General features: G+C 49.4%; 10 protein-coding genes across 10 annotated transcripts; 3 read left to right on the top strand and 7 right to left on the bottom strand.

The window, feature by feature from the left end:
- Positions 1–1,113, top strand: BDV27DRAFT_137714 (acyl-CoA thioesterase). The gene is made up of 2 exons (XM_032069053.1): positions 1–130; positions 201–1,113. Exons 1-2 carry the CDS (start codon positions 17–19, stop codon positions 975–977), a joined length of 891 nt encoding a protein of 296 aa, XP_031921541.1. The 5' UTR covers positions 1–16; the 3' UTR covers positions 978–1,113.
- Positions 1,114–1,296: 183 nt separating this feature from the next.
- On the top strand, positions 1,297–2,303 carry BDV27DRAFT_137713 (flavin reductase family protein). Its single transcript, XM_032069052.1, has 2 exons — positions 1,297–1,542; positions 1,623–2,303. The coding sequence occupies exons 1-2, from the start codon at positions 1,489–1,491 to the stop codon at positions 2,265–2,267; spliced, it is 699 nt and encodes a 232-aa protein (XP_031921540.1). The 5' UTR covers positions 1,297–1,488; the 3' UTR covers positions 2,268–2,303.
- Positions 2,304–2,527: 224 nt separating this feature from the next.
- On the bottom strand, positions 2,528–4,348 carry BDV27DRAFT_169410 (polysaccharide lyase family 1 protein; the record flags this gene model as incomplete). Its single annotated transcript, XM_032075024.1, has 5 exons — positions 2,528–2,579; positions 3,048–3,604; positions 3,668–3,764; positions 3,824–3,949; positions 4,005–4,348. 5 exons carry the CDS (start codon positions 4,346–4,348, stop codon positions 2,528–2,530), a joined length of 1,176 nt encoding a protein of 391 aa, XP_031921539.1.
- Positions 4,349–6,156: 1,808 nt separating this feature from the next.
- On the bottom strand, positions 6,157–7,476 carry BDV27DRAFT_137711 (glycosyl hydrolase). Its single transcript, XM_032069051.1, has one exon. The coding sequence runs from the start codon at positions 7,282–7,284 to the stop codon at positions 6,205–6,207; it is 1,080 nt and encodes a 359-aa protein (XP_031921538.1). The 5' UTR covers positions 7,285–7,476; the 3' UTR covers positions 6,157–6,204.
- A 1,181-nt stretch (positions 7,477–8,657) lies between these two features.
- BDV27DRAFT_69452 (uncharacterized protein) lies at positions 8,658–9,476 on the bottom strand. Its single transcript, XM_032077321.1, has one exon. The coding sequence runs from the start codon at positions 9,338–9,340 to the stop codon at positions 8,732–8,734; it is 609 nt and encodes a 202-aa protein (XP_031921537.1). The 5' UTR covers positions 9,341–9,476; the 3' UTR covers positions 8,658–8,731.
- Positions 9,476–11,782, bottom strand: BDV27DRAFT_69462 (uncharacterized protein). The gene has a single exon (XM_032077322.1). It carries the CDS (start codon positions 11,556–11,558, stop codon positions 9,612–9,614), a length of 1,947 nt encoding a protein of 648 aa, XP_031921536.1. The 5' UTR covers positions 11,559–11,782; the 3' UTR covers positions 9,476–9,611.
- Positions 11,783–12,356: 574 nt separating this feature from the next.
- Positions 12,357–13,667, bottom strand: BDV27DRAFT_163565 (uncharacterized protein; the record flags this gene model as incomplete). The annotated part of the gene is made up of 5 exons (XM_032073564.1): positions 12,357–12,911; positions 12,980–13,249; positions 13,301–13,346; positions 13,409–13,467; positions 13,515–13,667. 5 exons carry the CDS (start codon positions 13,665–13,667, stop codon positions 12,357–12,359), a joined length of 1,083 nt encoding a protein of 360 aa, XP_031921535.1.
- A 2,462-nt stretch (positions 13,668–16,129) lies between these two features.
- On the top strand, positions 16,130–17,156 carry BDV27DRAFT_137704 (phytanoyl-CoA dioxygenase family protein). The gene has a single exon (XM_032069050.1). The coding sequence runs from the start codon at positions 16,157–16,159 to the stop codon at positions 16,985–16,987; it is 831 nt and encodes a 276-aa protein (XP_031921534.1). The 5' UTR covers positions 16,130–16,156; the 3' UTR covers positions 16,988–17,156.
- A 43-nt stretch (positions 17,157–17,199) lies between these two features.
- BDV27DRAFT_69447 (uncharacterized protein) lies at positions 17,200–19,031 on the bottom strand. The gene is made up of 2 exons (XM_032077320.1): positions 18,511–19,031; positions 17,200–18,452 (listed from the first exon to the last, which is right to left on the bottom strand). The coding sequence occupies exons 1-2, from the start codon at positions 18,912–18,914 to the stop codon at positions 17,291–17,293; spliced, it is 1,566 nt and encodes a 521-aa protein (XP_031921533.1). The 5' UTR covers positions 18,915–19,031; the 3' UTR covers positions 17,200–17,290.
- A 550-nt stretch (positions 19,032–19,581) lies between these two features.
- Positions 19,582–21,308, bottom strand: BDV27DRAFT_137700 (aquaporin-like protein). The gene is made up of 4 exons (XM_032069049.1): positions 20,516–21,308; positions 19,894–20,448; positions 19,767–19,837; positions 19,582–19,709 (listed from the first exon to the last, which is right to left on the bottom strand). The coding sequence occupies exons 1-4, from the start codon at positions 20,775–20,777 to the stop codon at positions 19,635–19,637; spliced, it is 963 nt and encodes a 320-aa protein (XP_031921532.1). The 5' UTR covers positions 20,778–21,308; the 3' UTR covers positions 19,582–19,634.
- Between the last annotated feature and the right edge of the window lie 3,062 nt (positions 21,309–24,370).

Genomic DNA, 24,370 nt, shown 5'->3' with positions numbered 1-24,370 from the left:
CTTTAATTTCTTCCTCATGGAGGCCGTACAATCCTTTGTCTCCTCACTCTGGCAATCTGTCGGCTTCTGGAAAGCCGCTGCCATCTTCTTCGCTCTGCTGAACCTGAAAACACTACCGATCGTGTGGCATGTACGTATCCTATTACTTGCAAACGTTTTCATTTGACTCTATTGAACCAGATTCACTGACAGCACGCTAGATCCGGGTGTACCGCTACTTCTTCAAACATGGCTACCTCATTACCCCAGCCGTCGAACAACCCCCTCGTCCCTCCACCGAGATCCTGAAACCCGTTAGCATCTTCTCCCGCGCGCCCATCATGGAACTCGACTTCAACATGCACAAGTCCAACTCTACCTATTTCTCCGACCTCGATGTCTCCCGTACCGCTCTGATGTCGAATATTGTCGTGAAAGGAGCCGCGCTCTTGGAGAAGAACTTGAAGTCGGAAGGAAAGAAGGGCCCGTTGGGATTCATCCTTGGCAGCGTCTATACCAACTTCAAGAGAGAGATCCCGGCCTACATGAAGTATGAGGTGAAGTCGCATGTTGCCAGTTTCGACCAGAAGTGGATCTATATTATCACCTACTTCCTCAAGCCGGGCAAGGGATCATCGAAGAAGGGCCAGGACGATAGTGAGGTCCAGAAAAAGAGGCTGCTTGCAGTGTCGATCAGTAAATATGTGCTCAAGAAGGGTCGGTACACGGTACCTCCTAAGGATGCGTTCGAAGCTGCGGGATACACTCCTCTGTTGGACACGAGTGCGGCCAACGGGCACGCAACCGGTGTGGAAAATGGACATGCCAACGGTGCTGCCGTTCAACGACAGGAGACTGCCGATGGCAAGTCCGATGAGTGGGACCGTTTGAAGGCGGAGATTGATCGGGGATTGACCATTGTCGAGCCCTTCATTGACCAGGAGGACAAGCTCATGGAGGACTACGTTCACAAGATGGGCCTTCCGGGATTTGCATAGAGTTATAGACTACTAGACCTTTGGTTTGTATGATAGAATTTGCTTTTCGGGGTTTGATTGGGCATAGATTCATTGCGATATACCAGGAGTTGTTTGCATATTGTCGTCGCTAATATCACATTAGTATTTCTGTGAAGTTTTGTTTTCTTGAACCACAACCAGTAAAGAGTAAATGCGGTGGCTGGACAAATGCACTCGGTGGCTCGGATCTCGGACGCTCGGCGATCACCCCGAAGCCCCAAGGCGATACATACTCTACGTTTACTCCACCATAGATCGCAACTGCCGTGGCAGGCAGCGCTCTAGGGAGTATGAAGTCCTCCTTTGCCGCTTTATCCGTGGAGATCCATTAGAGGAAGCTTATAAGAACCGCTGATCATTGTGTCTGTATGCCATGCATGTTGACAGCCTATAAAGCAGAACAGTGTCCTTCCCTTGAATCAAATAAGTTTCCCCGCGCCAAATCGATCACTCGACGGTTTCATATTCCTTCCATTATTTCTGCACAAACATGTTTTACGAACCCGGTGTCACTGAGCATGGCCTCCCCCATGATCCTTTCAAGGTAAAAAAAAAAAAAAAAAAAAAAAAAGAATACCTGGCGATAGACCGAGATGATCAAAACTGACGTTGATTCTCCTCTAGGCCTGCGTGGTTCCTCGTCCTATTGGGTGGATTTCCACCAAGAATAAAAAAGGACAATGTAACCTGGCGCCTTACTCACAGTTCAATAACCTGACTTTTGATCCGCCATACGTGATGTTTTCTTCCAATCAGACCGCTACTGGCGCGCGCAAGGATACAGTGGTGAACGCTGAAGAAACTGGAACTTTTGTCTGGAACCTGGCTACCTGGGATCTGCGTGAAGCGGTTAATATCTCGGCCGAACAGACCCCTTATGGGACCGACGAATTTGAACTATGCAATATTACTAAGGAACAAGCGACCCTTGTGGATGTTCCAATGGTGAAGGAGTCGCCCGTGAAGTTCGAATGCGAGTACCACACGACGGTTAGACTGCCAGGAAACCCACCCATGGGGACCGTCGATATCGTCATTGGAAAGGTTATCGGGGTTCATATTGCTGATGAAGTGCTCACCGATGGATTGCTGGATATTAAGAAAACCCAGCCGATCGCTCGCTGCGGGTATTATCAGTATACCGTTGTTCGAGATACATTTGAGATGATAATCCCAAATATGTCGGCGGACGTTCTATATGGCTTGGAGGGAAATGCGGCCCGTAATCGGCAGAAGAACGAGGAGAACGAAGAGAGCTCTAACAACTAGCAATGGCTAATGGTGGAATGAAAATCCTGCCGTTCCTTACCACCGTCGCTTTCCATAAACACAGTATATGTTAAATAGAAAAGAATCGCAATCTACTATGACGCTAGATCATCTAGATCCCCTCGGAGGCTTGCAGATTGTAGCCTAACTGTGTAGCACCAAGTCGAACGCTGAACCCTTGCTAATATCTTCTTCGTGATGGAGTCCAAGGGAAGTATGCTGATTACGTTGCCAGATTAGGGGAGACAAACAACAAGAATTCAGCTACGACACTGACAGGCAACGTAGATGAAGACCGCACAGCTGACAAGTCTATAGCCTGTCTAAAGAAAAGACGTCCAAAACTTATACAACACCCCATTAGCCGGTATAATCGAGAGATGCCCCTTGTGAGTATCCTTGCCGGGTTTGCTGCTCATTGCGCCATGGTTAGCGCTGTGGGGTGTAGTTTTGGTCGAACAATCTTACCCAGCAAAGCACACCACATATCAGAATTCCTCATGTCGGAGGTGACCAATATTACCTTATACAGTTCAATTGGGCTTCATGCGTAAGTCTTTCATCCCAAATGTCCGACTATCCAGCTAAACTGCACTCTAAAAGCACTGCTTGTCTTTGACCCGAATGTATCTCAAGAAAAGTATGAATTAAGCTAAGATAGACATTAATCTACTCGGTAGAATACATGCAACCCCTGCGGTGTAACATGATCACTGCCACCTCCGCTTCAAGCAACTAATGTCTAGAGCAGTGTGAATCCCAGTAAATGTTTCCATTTACAGGTTGCCCTGGCCAGCGTTGGAGGCAGGAGCAGTGCTGGCGGTGTCAGCGGTGGCAACGGTCTCACCCTTGAACTTGGAGAGAACGTCGACAGTGGTGCCGGAGAGGTCACCAGAGTCGGTGAACGAGTTAGCCTTGCAAGCGCGGCCGATGTAGGAGCTGCAGGTGGCGGCGTCGCTGGAGGAGGAGAAGAGCTCACCCTGGAGAGAGGAGCTCTCGACGGCGGCGGTGACACTGGCGAAGGTGTTACCCTCAGCAAGGACGTAACCACCGGAGCCGATCTCGAAGGCGTGGTTAGAGTTGTCGTTCCAGTAGTTGTTGACAGCGTGCAGGTAGGTATTGCCCTGGACCTTAGGCGCACGACCACTGGTCTTGTAGAAATAGTTACCCTTCATAGTAACCTTGTCACTGGAGCCGTCGAGGTAGACATTCCAGTAGTGGTGGCCGTCGCAGGTGGCCGAGTAGTCAGACTCTCCATCGATGTAGTTGTTGGAGAGGGTGACGCGGTTATCGGCCTCAGTTCCGAGGACGTAGTGCTGGCGACCAATCCGAGCAGTCTATGACATTTGTCAGTTAACTTATTCCTATCCACGCAAATCTTCGATATCTGGAAAGCATACGGTGACATGGTCAACCCAGACAAGATCGGCCTGGTTAATAGTGATAGCATCACCACCCCAGACGTACTTAGGGTTGATATCGGTGACTGCAATGTTCCTGGACACGGTCAATATCTGCTACCTTTCGAAGTAGGAACACAACGGATGCCAACGTACTGGATAATGACGTTCTCAACACCATTGACGATACGGAGGCCCTTGCCCTTAATGACACCCTTGGTGCCCTCACCAATCAGGGACTTGTTGGAGTTGACAGTGATACCAAGCGAGCCGGCGTTGTCACTAGTGCGTGTTAGGGAGACGCTAATGCTTAATCTCATGCTTGTAGCAGACTTACTAGGTCACAGAGACAGAGGGAGCGCTGGACTCGTAGTTGGTGCACCAATCATCCTTGTTGATGGCCACCTGGCAGGCGGAGCCAGTCCCCCAAGGGGCGCATCCCGTGGCCGTGGTAGTACCCTCAGTGTTAGTGAAGTCGAAGGTCTTGCTCAGAACGATCACACGGGCCTCATCGTCACCGAGGTAGGAGACCAGCTCATCGGTGGTAGAGGGGTAGACGGCAGTGGCACTGCCACCACCGGTAGCGCTAGATGCGAAGCCCTCCGCGGTGCCAGAGACACCAGCAGCCAAGGCCTGGGAGGCGAGGGCGGCAACAGTCGTAAGAACAGCGGCGTACTTCATCCTGGAAGTTTTGCGTTGGGATTTGAAATGGTATCAAGGAAAGAATGACAAGAGCGGAAACAAAGGAAAGCAAAGAATGACAGAAGTGAGATTGCGTGCGTTGAGAAGGAGAATAAGAAGCCTTTCTGACCAGCAGAACTCATTCTTATACCTGATTTTCTTCAGCACCGTTATTGTTTCGGCCTTGTTAGGGAGTCTCATAGTGGGTGGGGAGATAGAGGGCTAATCTCGAACAGCCTCCATAAGCCAGGAAGAAGGATGAAGGAACGAATCACTGTCCGGATGGATTGGCTACTGTACATGGTGAAGCCCTTGCCGATCCCTCCGGCGTCTATGTTGGTTTGGGTAGGTGATCGTCAGCATCAGTGAAACAACTCCACCACGGCCAGCCGGTAAAATGTCGGTTCGGCATTGGGGCTCACGCTGCTTGATATGGTGGTTTCAAGTAGATGGGTATTTCTCTGGCACATATTGTGCTGGTTTATTGGTGGAATCCAAGGTTGTCCGATAGGGGAAACTGCATGACGCGGCAGCTCCAGCACTCGTAAATTAAAAATTGGTCACCTTCATGCCTCCACCACTTCTCCTGGCGGTGGAATAGCACGACCAATTCCTGCGGGTGAGTCATTTAGCGGGATTCTATCCTGGCATACTAGCAGGAGAACATGTTTGCCAGGGAATCACCAGCGATCTTGGTTACAGAGAGAGTTACTCCGTTGCGATGATCGTGGATACTGTCGGAGAATTTTGCTGCCGCGAGGTTCCATTTAGGGCTGGTCCACACCCGCCCCAACCAAGTTATGTAAAAACCTAAAGGAACCATGCAATTTCCGCTGTGGGATGATCCATCAATATAGAACTGATTCGGGCTTGATCTTTTAAGCTTAACCTACCGTTTAATATACGCTCTTCCAATGGGAGAGCGGGCCCGCCCCCGTTATCTCCCTCTTGGGGCAGACTCTCCCGGTATCGCTGTTATAGTTAATAACGTGGATATCAATCTATCCACATTGTCTATGATGGGAGAGGTGTGCTCAAAGACGTGATTCATTCAAGGAGTCTAGGGGATCTCTCAGCATAGCCAACGCCACCGACAAGCTGTTACGTATGTCTAGATGAAACACGGTCTAATATCCCGATGCCTAGCAGACTGCGACTCCGAGAGTAACGAGCTCTAGTTCCACCGTCGACTTGGAGGGCTTTGAGTCTATTGGAGGACGCTCATATAAGCGTGTGCTGCCAAGCAACTATGACAGCGCCTCTTGCATCGTACGGAATGTACACTCCCGATCTACCCTCACATCGGCTAGTCGTCACAACATACATACATGGATGTTATCCCGAGAGGAGATACTCCGATCTATTCCTGTGCACTTTATCAAAAGGCTCCACTGAAGTGGGCCACTAGCCATCTTAGTAGTGCCCGACCAACGCTTACATTGAGGAGCAGCGGCTGAGGCTATCCAAAACTCATACAATGACCACGACATCCAGTAGTTCTTGTCCAGTTCATCTTATTTTATTTCTTTTCTCTTATTATTTGCTGCAAACTCTTACGTACCTGATGAATATGGTACGATTATGTTAAGTATAGAATGGTTCTCCACAGCGACTGGTTCATGGATATCATGGAGCATCCGTTGCTCCAGCTACTCAACCAATGAGATCTTCAGACCTAAATGGCATGCCCACGAAGCATTTATTAAGGGATAAGACACATCAATGACAGCGCTGGACGATGACAATGTAAGAGGTATCACGTCAAACTCCGGGAGGCATAGCACTGGCCAATGGTTTCAGACTGTGTTCTTGACTATATACACTAATGTTCAATATACTACAAGCTGTATTCAATACTAGTGCAGGGTGGTTGACAAAGCCTCCCACTCTTTCACACCAACACCGGCATATTGTCCCTGGGCACCAGACGCAACTAAGATGGCGCGGATTGCGACAGTATCCACCGTCTCGAATGCCACCACATCGGGCGTGTCGGTTACTTCTAGGGGATACGACGAGGTGTTCGTAACCCGTTGCCACGTACCTGAAGCATCCTTGTACTCGATGTACCATTCCTGGGGAGGAGCAACGCCTTCATTAGCTCCAGCAGCTTGATCAGCAAAGAAAACCATAGATGTGCCATTAAGCTGGACCGTTTCATTCCAGGAATAAACGAGCGTGCTCGTTTGGGGGGAGTCTGTCGCTTCGTAGGAGCTCCAGTAGTCTGGTGGTAAAGGGTTCTCTCGAATGATTCCATCATTCAAGGCCTGTACCCAGTACTGGATTGGCGTCGGGCGTGCAGAACTTGCTATCGCTTTGGGGGCGACATTGTAAGTAGGCGGGACTGGCGGCTTAGGCCGGAATGTCTGTTGCACAACATTGATTTTGGCAGGGGTTTGACTATCGTCCCAGGTGAGCTTATCGAAGGCGACACTACGGCGAAAGTGACCTCCTCCAACAGCGTCGGCCGTGTGGTATACCAGATACCATTCACCATTCCACTCGACCGCCCCTGGATGAGAAGTAGTGGAGGATACAATCGGGAGAATTACAGCCTGGAATGTCCAGGGGCCCATTGGAGACGACGCGGTTCCGTAGGCTATACAGGCGTGATAGGAGGTTGGCGTACAGGGTGAATCAGATCCAGCATTATTTGCTGCGAACAGCATGTAGTACACATCCTGCCGCTTCATTAACCAGGGCGCCTCAAAGTAACCCGTCAGACTGGTCACTTGCGTAACATTCGACGTCACTGTGACCATATCCGAGTCGAGTTTATAGCCAAGCAGCTGCCCAAAAGTCCCGAAGTAGATGTACACCTGTCCATCGTCATCGACAAGCACGGTCGGATCGATGTTCTGGATGGTATTGCCGGGGGGTGGGACCGACTGGGAGATGATCGGGCCCGAGGGATGAGCATCCTGGAAAGGGCCCATTGGAGAGTCCGAGACGGCCACGCCGATGGCAAATGCATCTTCATTGGCGCTATCGGCCTGGGTCACCGGAGCGTACAAGTAGAATCGGCTATCAGGACCCTGGACAACTTGCGCAGCATACGCGCTGCCGGATTCGGCCCACGCAAACACTGTCCGAGGGTCGGCGACGTCGGGATACAACGTCCATGTACCCCCCTCTGGCTTTGCGGACGATGAGGCGAATATCCCCCATTGGTTCATCACGAAGGTATTCTCATCCGGGGGTGCGCTGTCATGTCCGGTTATGATATACAGCGTTTCATTGACGACCAACGGGGCAGGATCCCCAGAGTACCACGACCCATTGGATAAAATTGGGTTGCCATTTGCAGTAAACGAGAACGGTGAAGAGCTATCTACCTGTGCTGTCACGGCAGCCGCATAAAACGACAACTTGATCAGCAGCGAACGCATGCTGTTTGAGGCGTTAGAAGCCGTGCCTTTGGTCTGACATTTTGACTAGTAGTTCCAAACTTTATACCACAGCTTCTACCTATTAGTTCACACGGAGTGACCTCCGAGAAGGATAGAGAAGAAGAGGAACAAATTAACCGACAGCGCCAGGTACTAACCGAGTCATGAAACAAACCTCTGCAAGTCTCAATTTCATCTCTGGAGTTCGGCCTTTTCCAAATCCACCAATAAAATCCTCGTGAAATTTCTCCCTGGCGTGATATGGGATATAAGTCAAAAGCGACCATAAAGAGGGTTAGATAGGACCAGCGATTCAAGAAATCCAAACAGATGGAACAGCTACCAAGGGTGAGGTATGCTCCAGTCTATTATCCGCATAACGTTAACAACAATCCATGGAGCACTATGGCTTTGTGCTACAAAATATATATCCGAGTATAGTCACTGAAGGACTCCTCCATATGTTTGGATGCTGTAACAACTCGATTGCGCTGCTTCAAGAGTCGTATCTGGGACACATACTATGGTAAAGCGCGTAATCTCATCAAACTAGTAAATATAAATTTGTGTTTCCTTTGCTATCTTGTTGAGGCGTGACTTTTTGTTTGTTTGTGGCAGCGACAAGTGGCGGTGCACCGTGCGCCTGTTGCCTCAGGCAGAGAGGAATTTTAGAAACGCCGACATTCCACCGAAGACCGAATGTCTTCAGATTGCGACCGTGACGAGGCTCCGGTAACACTTCGCCAGGAATTCCGGCCACCTACTCCATCCCCGAGCGGAAACCATACGGTGTTCGAGAAGCTATCGATTGCTGTCGTTAGGGACTCACTGTTAGTGCTACTATGATCGTACGGCCAATGCTGAGCATAGAGCTACGAGACGCAACATATGCGCGCAGCGATAGATGGGAGAGGAGGCTATCCAGTGTGATTGTTCTCCAAAGCTACTTCATTATCTTGTAAAGCTTACAACACAGCAAACCTCTCGGTTAGATCTACTGCCTGGCCACCGTGACAGTCACGGAGCCACCCGATAGCTCAACCGCCACACCTCCCCTCCTCTGTTCCCCGCTGGTCGTTACTGCATACGCGTCTTTTGTACCAGGATTCTCAACCCATACAATCGCCGTGGTCGCATTGGATGTCCCTGCGACAATGCTCAGTTCCAATGAGTTTGGCTGAGTTGCGGAAAACGAGAACTCTTCGATTTGGCCGGCACTTATCGTGACGTAGACGCCCATTGACGCAATATAGACACGTCGCCGGACAGCATCACGCGGTTGCACAGTCACCGTCTCGCTCTCCACTAACAGATTACCACCGTATGCGATGAGGCCGACGTCAGGGTCATCCACGACGTATGTACCAGCACCCAGCATCATTCCAAGGAAGCTAGGACCGTAGTCTCCGGAATAATCGTCGCCCTTGAGAGTGTCGGGAAATGAGTGGAACGCGTTGTACATTGAGCCGTCCTCCCGAATATTGCTTAATGGGCCAATGATTCCACCGTACCCAACTCGGAGAAGATACGTATCGGTCGGGTTTTGTCGAAACTCAGCGAGAAGGGGTAATGCGTTGAGGCTGGAACCATAATGATGAATCATGCGTTCAATGCGCTGAAGCTTCCCGGCATAGCTAAACGATTTCAGTAATGGCAAGACGGATTGGAGAACCGAAACTTACATGAAGTCCCAGTAACGCCGGGCGTTCCCATTCCAACCCCAATGCGATACCGTTGGCATAAGGCCCAAAATGTTATTGACGGTCTTCGTCCTTGTTTGCGTGAGATTGAAATAACTTTGCTCATCGCCAATGTTAGTTTCCGAGCAAGGTGTCGCGAGGAATTCCTGCGCAAACTGGGGGGAGAAGAACGACTTACTTGCTCCAGTAATAGACACCCTCCTGGCCCGTGCAATCCCACGCCATTTCACTTCCAAAGGGTTCCGATTGCAAGTCCCACGCTTCGGCGCGTAGTTTCATGGCTGCCTCTACCGCGTCCGCTTCTTCCTTCCAGCCTTCACGTTGCAGGTCTGCCAGGAGCTCCCCGACAACGGTCTCTCCCATGAGGCCCAGGCGCGAGTAACCCACCAGGCCGTCCCCGGCAGAGTTTGTCGCAAAGCATGTTACGGTCGTATTGTACGCCTGGCCCAGGTACCATTGCCATGGGTGTACCTTGAGAAGCGCCGGGTTGTCACGGCCGGCACGATACAATGACCAGTATGCTCCAATAACGTGAATATAGTCATACGCACGATCGGTGGCGTATGAAGCTTCCTTATTCCAAGACCACCAGTTTCCCCAGTCGATACTGCTGCTGTACTCATAATCCGGCAGTTGATCTGGATCGTAGTAGAAGACGCTCTTACGAACCGTAAAATCGGTGTTTTGAATGGTGCCGAAAAGCACGTTGGACGCAAATTCTTCCAGCTTCGCGACCTCCGCCGCGTTGGGAAGACCGTGCTCTTTCATCGTGGAAGCGAGGAATATGGCGCCGCCTTCGTCCATCAGTCCCGCAATCCAAACACGCGCCTCTTGAAGAACTTGTGCTTTGGTGGCCTCGTCATACGTGATCACAGAGGGTGCCCGACCAAAGGCGTCCGTCTCGTCATCAAACCACATGGCAGTAGTGGAGAATTCACCTAACTTGGAGATCACATCCGGGGCCGTGTCCGTGATAAAGTAATGGACTGTCTGAACTTTTCCGTCCGCGTAGGAGATGGTGACTTTGGTCCGTCCCCAGGCTGATTCAGTGGGGGAAAGGGAGACCGAGTTGGATGAAGGGCGTGCAATGTCGAAGGCATTGTTGTCGGATACGATCTTGGAGACATTGGCCGAGTGAAAGACGAACAACCGTGCCGTCAGATCGCGGGGAACGACGTATCCTGTGCCTATCGTCAAGGGGGTATTTGTCCCCTGGATAGCCTTTTGAATTCCACGCACTCCATCCTTGACCACGGAGAAGCGAAGGCCCACCGTGGTGGATTCGCCGGGTTTGAGGCTCCGCGCGGTTGGCTCATTCCATGGATTCACCTCAGCCCATTCCTTCTCAGCATATGCCTTTGAATGGGTCTGCCACTCATAGAACCCTTCGAATGTCTGGCTACCGTACCCAGTGTACTGGTCAGATGCCTCGTCGAGGTTGCGCCAGGCTTCGAACGGTGTACTCGTATTGACCAACGGGGTGATAATCAAGGCTGGACCCTGTCCGGAAGTTGGAGTGAATTGTAGATAGCCGGCATCCAGTCCGATGTAAGGGTCCACAAGGGAACATTGTGCTGTAACTTCATCCGCCGTGCGATTAGTAAAGATACTGTTGGACTCAATCGGGAAGCCCAGGCTGCCGATTTCTATGCTACTGTTACCCTTGTTCGTGAGGGTGAAGCTCAGCCCCAAGTCGCCCTCGATGTCCAACCATTGGCGAACAATTTGTAGAGCCGAGCTGCTAGGCAAAGTTGATGTTATATCGGCCGCGGCGAGCGCATTGGCGTCAAGCGACTTTACAGCGGCTCGAGCCTGTGAGGAATCACCGGCAGTCCATTCTTTATCCCCCACCGCGCGATACCGGAAGGTGATGTCTCCGATATGGTACTGACCGTTGGCTGCTCGGTATGGCAAGTAATCCGACGGTAAGAAGTCAAATGATGACCCGGATGACTTGAGGGATGCCAGGATCTGGGCATCCGTAACAAGCTGGAGGTCGAAGTTGTCGGTCTTCAGGTTCGTATAGCCATTCGCTAGGCCTAAATCATCACTCTGACCCTGGACCAGGAAGGCCGAGGCAGAGATCAGTGCCAACGACGTATAAAAGCGTAACAACCCCATTGCGCAGATGGCGGCGAAGTAGGCATTTTTACCTTCATCGCTTGGAGCGCATGCCACATTCAAATATACCTTCCCGGACGATGGGGGTTTGAATTTCCCCCCAGGCCGCACTTGACATCATGGCTGGGTTCAATTAGGGTAGTTTTCCTGAGGGGAAATGAAGCCAGTGTCCTACCTGCCTAAGCGCACTTCGGCTTCACATCCCGCTGATATGCAGATTCGCCGATTGGTGGACCCGATTTGATTCAGGGGCAGATATAGTGAGACATCTCGCTGTAACCCTGATCAATATCACATCATCTGATTGATTGGACTGAACTCGACAGGATTTCAATTCCCTTTTTGAAGTGCGGAGACAGAGATGGTTGCATTGACCCTCGGGTAGCCCTTTTCCCTATTAACCGATGCATGCGACGATCACTTTTGTCCGAACACATCCATAGTAGGAATGCAACCCTTGGAGAATCAGGAGTCTCCGGACATATATAATCGATCGTTAATCTTCAAGACGCCACCTCTGAGACTATGTCCTTTCGACCTTGACCGCTGTACCCAACGTCCACACAGTTCTCAATGTTTGTCGGCATGCCTTTCAAGCGTAGGACACACCCACAAGGGCTGTTTCAGGAGTGTTACAGTGGTTATTGAACCCATTATGCATGGTACATCGCTGAGCAGAACAATCCGATTGCTACAAGTTCGAGGTCCGGGTTCCCTTAAGACCCCCAGTTTCCCGGTCTGGGTGCCTCTTACTATCTATCGCCCAAAATAGCACCATTGTATTAGCCGCTATCAAGTCTACCTGAGCTTGTAGTATGAGGGAGGTAATCGCGGACTATTCACACTGGGATCGGCTACACTGCTCACATTGACCTGAGTGCTGACAACAATGTCCCCGCCATTGCGGCAAAGCTCCTCCTCCGAGTCCGCGTGTGAAACATTGGTAGTGCCTTGTTTCAGTCTCTGCACAATGCTGCTTTTGATTATCTTCCGATTTCCGCGGGCTTTGGAAGTCGTTCCCAGTTCGTACGAAGATGGCTTCCGACCGCTCGAGCCGTACAAGGTTCCCGAAACATGTGTCCTCCAGACCGATCGGAGGGAGGGCATATTAGCTGTCATGATCGCTGTGCAGAGCTCAATTGTTGTGACGATAGCAACGGAGCCGTAGACGTAAAAGGTTCTGGAGCCGCTGGCCAGCTGTACAAGCACGATGAAGCGGAGAAGGGACACCAGAATAGTGCTCCCACCGACAGTAAAACAGGCAATCAGTCCCACTCGTCGTCGTGCAGACATCTGTAGAGTCCATAGGGGATAAATCGGCAGAATATAGATGAGGAGATCGGTTAAGACGTTCTAAGAGGTGCGATGCTATTAGAACTCGGAGACTGGCGGGCAACTTATACGGATATCCTTCGGCTCACCATGCTTGCAGGAAAGTACAACGTCACCGCTGTGGGAATACACTTCGCATTCGGATGAGCCTCCGGGTGGAAGAAGGCATCCAACGGAAGACATTGCAGACCGTAAAAAAGTAGAACGGCTAAGGTCTGCGCCGATGTAAAGACCATCACTCCATATACGGTCTTTTTGTACAATGGCGAGATGCTCAATACCCGAAGATAGAAGGTCAAAAAGGACATCTTGATCAGCCATTGGCAGAAGATATACACGAATTCAATGACGAAGAGAAGCTTTCAGATGGGTAAGCGAATGGGACAGACGGCCAATTAGGGGTGACTTACAGTCACAATCTTTAGCAAGTTTTCAGGTGGAACGTCTTTATCCTGTCTATCATACAGAGAGGGATTGTGAGTATGGCAAACAACTGCCCTCTAGAACGATCGACTTACTTTCCTCCCCCGAACATGATCATCTGCCCCAAGATGCCTTGAGTGGCAAGCCATGTTATCTACTACTGTCAGCGCTCAGTCTTGAAACGAAAGGAAGAGAACTAACACTCGCAGCTACCATAAACCAGTCATCGGCGCCGAAAGATTTGGAGAGGCAAAGCCGAGAGTATATTCGAAGGATACAGGACAAGCTGGTGATGACTACGAATGGCATCGACACTGCCCATGTCACGGGCTGCAAGTTCTCGTTGATCCCCATTCCATGAAGGTCTTACCATCAGGAAGCCCCCATGAGTCGCACCCTCAGATATAATGTTGAACAACCATGGGCCTCTCTTTGCTTCTTTTGTTCGCCTGGCTTCATTTTCTCTCCTCGTTTCCCGCTCATTTTTCACGTCCTGTCGGCATTTGATCCTGCATAGGAGAGTGGACCAACTAGGGTTGGATCATCGATGAAGTGGAGCTTCTCGGGCTTGGTTGACTGTACCGTCCTGTCAAAAGCTTTAGCGCGCAAATGCCCCTTTTAAAAGGTACTTCAGTTTCACCTGACTTATTTACTGAGGCTTTTGTTGCCTCTATTCTGATAGGGTAGTAATAGTCTCTATGCCCACTATGCCTCGCCCAAGGAATTCAACGGAGGTGAACTACCAGCGAGAGGACTGGTCTCAAATTATTCTCACGCTTACTGCTCCCAAGTTCACTACCGAAGGATTTTAGATCACATATTAATAAACAAAAGACGGCTCCTAAATTACGAGACACAGATCCGGCACATCTCGGGGGTGAAGGCGCTTACGTGCTTTACGATAGCCCTCTTTTCTATTGAATTACATGTTCAAATAATGGCTTGGAATGAAAGGAAGACAAAGGCATTATAATGCAAACGGAGGTTGTTCACTACTTCATACTGTATGTATGTCGGTACGTCCCAAGTCTCTGGGGTTGAACCCAAGCGTCAGATTTGGGTTCGAGTCTTCGTAATGCTGGGATAGAATCAACTCGATCAAATACCATACATACTCTGGTGAGTTACCATCCGCAGAGAAGCGATCTGAAAGCCGAAGTGTCCTAAGTGCGGTTGTGAGATCAACTTGCCGCAGAGGTGCAACTTAGTCAACTATTGCAAAGTAACGATAGAAGGAGTACTTTCGCTAGAAACAATGCTGTGGGGATTTTATTTCTGTCATTGATTTTTGTCGACATTCTCAACTTCATCCACAAACCCCACTTGGTGTGTTATTTTCATTGGAGTTGTTTCCTAGATAGGGTCCACACGGGATATTCGCGGACCTCATCCGGCCTCCCCGTGCGTGCAACAATAGCAGACTCGGAACTTTGCCGTCCTTAGAAGACGGGACAGAGATTTGTAACGGCTGGCTAACTTCTGTGGGAGACGATCTGCACACCCATGCATCTACATAGTATTTTAAGTGACGGCTGATCCCATCTTCCTGAACGGGCAATGAGCGGACCAATCGTTTAGGGGGTATATGAAAGACAATCGACCTGGTGTAATGGACACTATTAACGGTCTTTAATGAAGATGCTTCCAAGGGATACAGGAACACTATACTTGCCGAGATGTTGCCTATTCAGTGGCCTAGCTTTTCTTGCATATTGTCTCTCGAACACGAACCCTACTTGTAGAAGAAAGACCGAGCCCCGTAGGTGGCCACCTCACTGATCATCCACAGTCATCTGTGACCTGTCTAATAGTATTACCTGAAAATCACTTGGTTCACATACAAAAATACTGTATTGATGGATCAAGATCCTGGGCGAGGTGGAGCTTAATATGGTCTGATAAGGCTGCAAATCCACCCTAGGTCCACCAGTTATCGTATCAATGTTCCAAAAGGATGCACTAGACCATCGTCAGCCTCACTGAATCCACAATCCTGTGTCACTAAATCTTCTCCCCGCAGCCTTGGCCGCCACCGTTGTAAGGATGCATGCTAGTAACGTTTGGCGAGGCTGGGATTGATAAATAAAGTCAGCCTCTAGTCATGGGGTGTTATTAAGATTTATACTCTTAAGTCTAACTCATGTATAGACTTGGGTTCCACCAGTGTGTCTTGAACCGTAGAGGAGCCTAGAAGGAACTGGATACTCCATGCTCTGGGTGATTCGGGCACAATGAATGCCCATGCGATTCGCTGCGGTAATGTTTCCAGGGCTGTGTCAACAAACGGATAATGTCCGGCCACTCCTTCTATGTACTTTATTGCATGTCATCCCCACAAGCCGAACGATCCCCGAGATAATTTGACGGTCCGGCAGACATAATCCAGTTTCTAATGACTTGGCATGTAAGTGACAGTGCCGGGCATGGGCCTAGTCATACCCCTGGACTTGGAGGAGGCTTTATTAGGACAGCTACACGATAGACGTCCAATCATTTTCAAAGTAATGCTGTTCCACATTATGCATGCGGACGTATTCGTCACAGTCCCGAGTTTGTTAACTCAAGCTTTGATACCATGTCTTGAACCGCTTCACGCCTCTTCTCTCTCCACTCACTACTAGTACTGTGTAGCAACCGTCTTGGCTTATCTTTAGGCCTAGCCCTTCACTAGCATTATCGGCATTTGAACGGGATGCCTGCTGCGTTCAACGCATAGTCACGCTGTTAATTATTTTGACGACCCACAATTACTTCATCCTTGGCCGTTTTCCTTTCCCTGTAAGATTCAATATTCATTTTCCTTTTTCCTACAAGTTCTTTACCCTATTACCATCACATAAGTCATGGCGGCCAGTACCGTGAGTGCCCAACAGCTGGCAGAAGCCAAAGCCAAATTCAAACAGGATGGATGGGCCGTCGTCCCCGACGTGATCGATCCCGAGAAAACAAAGGAGGTCGTCGATCGCCTTTGGAAGGCGAAGGAAGAGAGTGAACAACGAGGCGATCCAACCTACCTGGACTGGCTAGACCCCAACTCCAGCAATGTCCGTATATTCTACCTGATGGAACTGGACCCTATCTTCCGCGAGCTCATCTCGCACCCTGTCGCTGTGGAGATGGTTCAATCCGCATTGGGCCAAAACTTCCTTGTCTCCAACTTCACAGCGAACATCGCACTGCCCGGATCCAAGTCAATGGGTCTACACTCCGATCTCTCCCTACAGTGCCCCGATCCTTGGTTGTCGACATGGGGTTTGAACGTGATCTGGTGTCTGCATGATGTTTACTACGAAAACGGTGCCACCTTATACATCCCTGGTAGCCATCATTGGAAGACTAAGGCAGAGGTGCCCCCTGAGGAGGAGGCGAGGAAGCTCCTGGTGCCATTCGAGGCTAAGGCTGGGTCAATCATCGTGATGGATGGGCGTCTCTGGCACACGTCCGGTTGCAATGTCACTCAGGATAAAGAGCGGGCGCTTTTGTTCGGGGCTTACAATGCCCCCTTCTTGAGAGGCCAAGTGAACTGGGGTGTTGGGCTGTCGGAGGAGACGAAGAAGACCCTGAGTCCTCAGCTCCGAGAATGGCTGGGAGTTAATCGGGACGGCAATCTTGGGGTGGTGACAGGAGTCAATGATGTCTTTGCCGAGGGTGCTGCTCCTCCTACCCAGGCGTGATTATACGATTCTTGTTAAGTTTTTAAAACGTAGTTATTTTTGTTATGAGGTGAAACAAAAATGGAATCATCATCCTCCCCTTGTCGCATTTGGAGTCGCCGCAGTAATGTTTATTCTCGGCCTATCTCCTGAGGTTCTACGACTTCAACACTAGGTCAAGAGGTGTTATATACATATAGCGAGTTAAAACAAGTGAGAAAAAATAGAAGGAGGGAAACAATAAAGAGCACAGGGAGCCGGATTAAAAAGGTATCAATTGCATAGGGGTATCTAACAATAGCTGACAATAACTTCAGAGCAAGTCTATTTACTGTAATCACCGTTCAAAATAGCTCGTTTCGTCAGATCGTCGCTTATCCAGCGTTCAATGAGCGCTACCGTATCTCCAACAAGCTTGTCATAGTATGTACCCTGTGGAAGAAACATTGACTGGTGAGCCGTGATCTCATCTATGCCCTCCATATGCACTGGAATCCACAGGTGCTCTCTGCCGCGGTATGCATCTTTCGGAAGGTAGCAGAACTGGCGACGAGCTTCCTGGGACTGATTAGAACTCTCACGGCCCACTCTAGTGTTCTCATCTTGGCCATCCGATCCGGTACTTTCCTCAACTGCCGCTACAGAGGGCTCTGACTGCAATGATGAATGCTGTGCACCGCTTGATCTAGGACGCATGACATTCTTGTTCCCCAGCAATCCAGCGGCATCAACTGAGCAAGGTGGCGCCGATTTCCTCCGGGAATGGTCGTGTGCATAGTCCACTTCGAGCATATTCGTTGCATTCTCCAAGCTTTGCTGGTAATCTGACTCATGTAGGCTCTCATCCTTGACTATGTGTGCTCCGGGTGTCTTGTCTGTCCCATCTGCTCGCACTATCCCCGTACTCTTAGTGAAGTAATTCACGAATCGGACTCGTGCAGCACGTCGGCTCTGTGCCAACTCCTTCTGGTTAAGCTCATCGATGGCCTCCAGCTTCATCAATCGCTTATGCCTTTTGAACAGCTCAGGGTAGTTATTCATACATCCGGCGTGGTCATAATACGAATAAGCATATTGCAGAATGGACCTCGATAAGTGATGTGAATACTTCGAAATGAAATGCCATGCACCATCCCAACCAGTCCATCGCGTTAGTTTCACATCATTCTGGAAGGCTGGGTTGAATGTCGTGTCTGGACTACTGATGCCCTCGTTCATCGTCGTAACTGAATCGGTGGTGCGGCTTGTTTCGTCCGGTTTGTGGCGGAAGAGTCTTCCAATTCCAGTGGTCACCACGCGGGGATGAAGCCCAAAGAAAGGCACATCAAAGTTGACAAGTCCCAATATTCGATGGTTAAGTTCCTTGTCCGTCACACGCCCAGTTGCCGACTGTGCTGGCATCAGTGCAGCCTCTGCGGCGACGATGCCTCCCAGACTGTGACCTAAGAGAATAACATCTAAATCTGGAGCTTCATGCGGCAAAAGCCTGGGGATATTCAGTATTTCTCAAAATAAGGTTAAATGTACTTTCCAGGTTATCTTACCATTGGCTAAAATTGTCTCGGGCTATATGCACGGGTCCTCGAGTCTTATACCGAGGATAGATCTTCGTATAAACCACGTGGGTCTTACTGAGCGATATCGTTAAAAGATCATGAACATGTTTGGGAAAGTGATGGAAGCTATCTTCGGATCCAATGAATCCGTGAATGTAGATCAGGAGTAGTCTGCGTTTCCCTTCGTTGGTGTCTCTATCAGAGTGGCTCAGGGCTAGGGAAGATGTGGAGCCATGGTATCGACTTCGTCCCACCGTAGTATATATTCCGGACCCTGGCACAAGTAGTCCAGGCGAAGGTTCGGTGGATTGAATCGCAGCAGAGTAGCTGGGTGGGTTGTCTTCTAACGGGCAATCGGTCCCTGGTATGTTTGGATTCGCAGCGGATGACATCGCGATGCAGCTTTTGGATTAATTATTACCCCACTGTAAGCCGTAACAACTTGCTAAAAACAAGGTCCAAATGTTCTTTGCATGTACGTGATATTGAGTGAGATGCGCATCAGTTACACTACAACAATGAGATATACGAAAATAAGGAAGTTCCTGTTGATCAGGCTACCATGTGGCTTTGATGCTCGTATTCGTATCCTATCCTTCCTCCCCAAGCCTCGAATGGATCCACTTGCGATACTGAGGTTGACGAATGAGGATCCCATTGGATTCTTGGCATTGGGCTCTAATCTAAAAAAAGAATCCAGCAAGACAAAGGGATCCGCTGGATTTCTTGCAGGAGGTTGGCCTGTCTCTAGAATCCTGGACGAACGATTTAGTTGAGTCTGTTCCTCTAGCATGTTTACGCTGTCGATCTACCCAGGAGGGAAGAAAAAAGAAATCACGAGCCTGCAGGAAATATTCCAAGTCAAGAAACCCAACAGGTGGCCCGAGTATGTATTTTGGGTCTTGAACGTCAGGTTAGTAGGCAACTTGAGGAGGACCGATTTGAGGTTTCGAAACACACCAGGTGTAGTTGACTTATTAGATGCACCGCTACTACCCCGGATTTGTCTGAATTTACCCCAGGGGAAAAAAAAAAAAAAAAAAGAGAAAGGAAAACGGGAAAAGCGGTATGGAAATGCTTAGTACTATATACAAGATTATATTATATACATATTAACGGGGATCACTCCAGAGAGGATCAATAAGATACACAAGACCATGAGCTACGGCCGCAGCGAGAGGAGCCACCTGTAAATTCCATATCAGTATCAAGAGACTAATAATAATAACCGGAGTTGAACATACCCAATGAACCCAATGATAACCGGGGAACTCCGATGCGACATAAACGCCAAAACAACGTGCTGGGTTGAGACCTGATCAACATGTTAGCGCTATCCTTGCCTTTGGGATCCTCTGGGGTCCAGCTTACTAGCTCCAATATAACCCGGCCGCGTGAAGGCAGTTGCCCAACAGACCACTCCCAGTACGACACCAACTAGCCATGGCCCCGCGGCATGCCCAAAGATCTTAGCCTGACGAGGATCCAGCGCTACGCCAAACGCGAGAAAGATCAACACTAAGCAAGCAAAGAATTCGATAATGAGGGCGGCGTTGACCGGCACCAAGGTGGTGTCCACATGGCAACCTCCGACGGTGAATTCCCGGGATCCGTAGGCCGTGTGAATGGCGAATCCCGCTAGCGCGCCCCCAAGGGTCTGGCCGGCCAGATATAAGATTGCCCGAGGGAACGAGATAATCCGTGCGAACAACGTGGCTAGAGTGATGGTGGGACTGATGTGGCCGCCACTCGATGGCGCAAAAGTATAAATGAGCAGTGGCGTCAGCAGAAGATTCGTGATGCCGCCGAACAAGGGCGAAAAGAAGGTTAACGTGTGGTAGATCCCAACTTCGGTTTTTGGGGCTTCGACGGCAGCGGGAGGATGCAGAGTGACCCATGCGGAGATGAAGACATTCATCATGCTGGCTGCAATGGGACCCCAAGTTAGTCAATGCCCACTACTTGCAAGGGTCCAAGATAACATTCAACGCACCGATACATTCCAGACAAGCAAACTTCCACAGATCCAAACTTAAAAACCCGCGGAGGTCAAAGATTTCGCTCAGCGTCATCCATGGTGCCGCGTCAGGCACCTTCTCCAGGACCTTATCATTGCGCGGATCGCTGCGATCTACTACAAAATCCTGGTTCCCTCCTAGTCGTCCGGCGAATGGAGCAATCGCAGGGGTCAAACCACTTTGCGGCTCATGCCCCTCGTATTCAGGGAGATACGGCTTCATGATGCTGCAAGTCATTGAATCGCTCACCCTTACTCAACTGGGTGTGATTCAAAGATAAGAAAGAAGGGAACAGGGGGAGATAAGACCACATTTTAATTGCCTAGGAAGTAAGCTAAGAGACAGCTTCTGTCAAACTCGGTTAGCTACTACTGCTACGCGATGCCACGATGAGGACAGCCTCCGAGTCGTCTCGGAATTTGCAAATGGAACTTTACGGATGTCTTAGGGATGCAGACTCGGCAATCCGACGTCGCTGCATCTGTGTGGGGCCTCTTGGCAAGATAAGAATGCATTCTAACTCTATTCTAGAATTGGTTTGCAAATACGTTTTGTCGAAATAAATTCCAGCAGCCACTCAGACACGAGGGAAAGGATTGATAGCTGGTTCCATCTCCGGGTCATCCAATAGAGCTAGAATAATGAAAATATGGGTCCTCTCTCGGTAAAATCACAGCCGACAAAGTCTAAACTCTTTCCCGGTTCAAAAGCCTTGCCCTAGACCTATATCGTGCCTGGTTCTTTTCCATTTTGAACCCGAGAAGTGACCCTCCCGCGGAGAGGACGTCGGCGAGAGGAGTAAATCTGGACACCAGGCGTGTTTCTGTGTGAGATGCAAGTTTCGCGTCAATTCCTCGGACGGACTGATTTCTATCTACGCGCGGGAATCCGGCACCTTTGCCCCAGACTTTAAGCGAGCCGAAAGCCGATCGTTGGCCCAGAATTCGCCACGGTGAGACGGGGCAAACTTCCCCCTATCATCTAGGGCTTTCGCGTCGACATCTCCAGGTCTGAACTTGGTATAATTCTCGCACGTGGCTCGCACGTGGTGACTTGCCACGCCTGGCTCCTACATCGTGGGAAGTCTCCCTCCTGGACTAGTCTAGTCTAGATAATTTATTTACGTTCATAGACCTTGTATACTTCCAGTCGGACGCAGTAAATTCCTTCAGTGGTGTTTAGGGGCTGGCTGGCACTGTTCTACTGAAGAGAATAGTATCCCATTAACACTGATCATAGATGTCTTTTCACAAATTGAACCGATCATCGGACCTTCGCATTCTCTTCGCATCAGGAGATGCTTTGCCCATCGGGAATCTTCGGGTTGGCATTGCTAGTAATCTGGGCGCAGGGTTGACTAGGTCGCTAGTCCTAGATGCTTCCGTCGCTTTGATTAACAATTCCTGGTAGATATACTCCGTATGCAGTGCTCTTATTCCACGATGCTGACGTGCGCTTGGTACAATCCTCGTGCTATTAAGACCACTCTGGCTTATCGAGCACGTCTGCATTTGGAACTGACCTAGCATGCCCATTTGCGACCGTACTGGAGCTGGGAATTACATTCGGAGTTAAGGAAGAGTAAGCAGACTGGTAGCTAAAACCCTCATAGGGATCGAGTAGGTCACTCATGTCGCGTAACAAAACCCCATTTCCATGCTTCGTGTTTCATAATCGGCGAGGCTACTAGTTACAGTAGAGGTTGTAGAAAGATACGGCGTCGGTATAAAGCCGTTGCTTGCACTTCCAAGGGTTTGGAGACAGTCCACCTGCGGTTAAATGAGCGAGCGATATTCGATTCTCTCACGGACCCACATGGCCAGTCCACACGACGTTGATAAAGATCTTGATGTCATTTTTAAGTGTAATATGCAGATAGGGGGAACATAGAATATTCTCACCCTCTCAGAGAAATTGCACGCCCGGATCAGTCCGCCGGCGCAAGTTTTGTGCACGGACAGTGAATCTATCGCTATCTTTGAAGAGTCCATTTCCGCAGAGGCGAATGAGTCCAGGACTTTCTCTGATCGGTCTCGGCACTGGTATATCCGCAGCTCGGTTTGTCTTAAGGCACATGACAGTCGGACCTCTTGAACACTGAGACTCGGAATAAGTTGTCCAGATCAGTGAAGGCAAAATGTGCTTGTCAGACTCTCCCTACTAAACACAACTGAGTTGAGGAAAACCTGGCGGAAGGTAGCTGAATGATGTTGTGAATATGCGCGCGCTATCGTCGACGTGGTATCCTCAACACTACTCGACGATCCTTGATGCTGGTAGGAATGAAGCCCAGGTTTGTATGAAGTGGTCGAGACAGGAAGACGGAGATTTGTAGAATGCTACAGAAGTTATCTAAATTTCGTTTCTTCAACGACAAACCCTACACATTTCGGTTTACTGCAAGTCGAGGGAATGCCATGATCACCATCAATACTTCCAACACGTCACAAGTGGAAGGTTCCTCTAGTGCATTGGCTTCATATTCTGCGAAATCTTTTACCCTCTCGTCTTATAAGACAAATTAGACAACAGGCTAAATCCATCCAGAATTCCCCCTGGTTTCATTTTCGTCCTCGCTTTGCCGACAACCAGGTTGGTCCAATCGTCCAATAAGCTAGGCACCCGGGATTCGATCGCCGAGATGGGTTAAAAGTTGTGAGGAGCAAGAGATAGCCTTGGTCTCCCTGCTCATCAGGATGGTCAGTTGCATCGGGATCTTAGCTCTTGGGGCGTGTTGGAAACCGCAAGAGTCGGTCCATTTCAAACACTCGGCATTCGAACTGGTGTATCCGAATCACGTCCTTAGCTTAGGGAAGATGTCCCCTTAGTGTTCAATCATTAAAAGAGGGATGTGGGTATCATCGTTGTCATCTGTATTCGGTAATGTGAGCAGCACTCAGTCATACTGATTAAGAATTGGCAATTAGCACCTGCGACTCCCAGGTCACTTACAAGGGGCGCTATTCGACATCTCAAGCAGCAAGTTCCATATTCAATGCCACCACAGGTTCGGTAGCAGCACAGTTACCGATATGCGTATTGTGCCCAGTCTGTCGATATTGGGTCCTAGGACCGTGCCCGTCCGTCACTCATTCTTCTCTTTGGCTGGAAGCCTCACTTTCGATTTGCTTCCAATTTACTTTCAATTCAACTCTATCCTTCACTTGTTTATAAGCATGACCAGAGATGGCCTTTTAAAAGCTGTCCTCATTATGCGGCTGGTTTTTAGAACCTTTATGTTGTTCAATAATGCGGCATCGCCAGATTTTTATTGTGAGCCCAGGGAGAATGTCGATTTGATGCGGTAGTCCAAGGACTTCACCTGTGTCCCTTAACTGTTCTTTCCTATCGCGTTGGTACACAATATTGTACACATAATGTACCTTTATACACACTACTGATGACTGCGGTACGCTTTGGATATATATCCAGTGGCGCGTCCGTTACTGAAATGAGGAATATGATATGTGCTTGGGTGAGTGTGAAAAGTCTGTTGGCAAATAGGATCTTGCGGTCTTCATGGATGTCGCAAACGTCGACAATGAAGTCAAAGCTGGCCATGGACTTTCAAAGACAGTTCTTAACCGTTTCTTTCGGAGCTTTATGTTGTTTAATAATGCAGCATCGCTGGGTTATTATCGTGAGCCCAGGGACAATGCCCATGTGACGCCAAAGTCCAACAACTACTATCATGTGTTCCAGGATTTCTTTTTGTTGCACTGGTATACAACGTTGTGCAATTAGTACGGTGGATGACATCGTGCACGGTGGCATTACTAAGACACTATTTTCTGCATTGACTGCTTTTGTAGCATGTATATTGGTTTTGG

The sequence above is a fragment of the Aspergillus caelatus genome, assembly GCF_009193585.1.
Source record: "Aspergillus caelatus strain CBS 763.97 unplaced genomic scaffold BDV27scaffold_332, whole genome shotgun sequence".
In the NCBI taxonomy this organism is placed as follows: Eukaryota; Fungi; Ascomycota; class Eurotiomycetes; order Eurotiales; family Aspergillaceae; genus Aspergillus; species Aspergillus caelatus.
Note: the sequence above shows the minus strand (reverse complement) of the source record. Positions and strands in the feature narration are given on the sequence as shown.

What these genes read in the sequence shown, in the direction of transcription:
- BDV27DRAFT_137714 (XM_032069053.1), top strand. Translation starts at nt 17, where the DNA reads ATGGAGGCCGTACAATCCTTTGTCTCCTCACTCTGGCAATCTGTCGGC. An exon ending in CACTACCGATCGTGTGGCAT is followed by an intron (nt 131 to 200) that starts GTACGTATCCTA and finishes ACAGCACGCTAG; the next exon opens with ATCCGGGTGTACCGCTACTT.
- BDV27DRAFT_137713 (XM_032069052.1), top strand. Translation starts at nt 1,489, where the DNA reads ATGTTTTACGAACCCGGTGTCACTGAGCATGGCCTCCCCCATGATCCT. An exon ending in TCCCCCATGATCCTTTCAAG is followed by an intron (nt 1,543 to 1,622) that starts GTAAAAAAAAAA and finishes ATTCTCCTCTAG; the next exon opens with GCCTGCGTGGTTCCTCGTCC.
- BDV27DRAFT_137711 (XM_032069051.1), bottom strand. Translation starts at nt 7,284, where the DNA reads ATGGGCCCTTTCCAGGATGCTCATCCCTCGGGCCCGATCATCTCCCAG.
- BDV27DRAFT_69452 (XM_032077321.1), bottom strand. Translation starts at nt 9,340, where the DNA reads ATGATTCATCATTATGGTTCCAGCCTCAACGCATTACCCCTTCTCGCT.
- BDV27DRAFT_69462 (XM_032077322.1), bottom strand. Translation starts at nt 11,558, where the DNA reads ATGGGGTTGTTACGCTTTTATACGTCGTTGGCACTGATCTCTGCCTCG.
- BDV27DRAFT_137704 (XM_032069050.1), top strand. Translation starts at nt 16,157, where the DNA reads ATGGCGGCCAGTACCGTGAGTGCCCAACAGCTGGCAGAAGCCAAAGCC.
- BDV27DRAFT_69447 (XM_032077320.1), bottom strand. Translation starts at nt 18,914, where the DNA reads ATGTCATCCGCTGCGAATCCAAACATACCAGGGACCGATTGCCCGTTA. An exon ending in CGAGACAATTTTAGCCAATG is followed by an intron (nt 18,453 to 18,510) that starts GTAAGATAACCT and finishes GAATATCCCCAG; the next exon opens with GCTTTTGCCGCATGAAGCTC.
- BDV27DRAFT_137700 (XM_032069049.1), bottom strand. Translation starts at nt 20,777, where the DNA reads ATGACTTGCAGCATCATGAAGCCGTATCTCCCTGAATACGAGGGGCAT. An exon ending in GCCGGGTTATATTGGAGCTA is followed by an intron (nt 19,838 to 19,893) that starts GTAAGCTGGACC and finishes CATGTTGATCAG; the next exon opens with GTCTCAACCCAGCACGTTGT. An exon ending in GTTATCATTGGGTTCATTGG is followed by an intron (nt 19,710 to 19,766) that starts GTATGTTCAACT and finishes TGGAATTTACAG; the next exon opens with GTGGCTCCTCTCGCTGCGGC.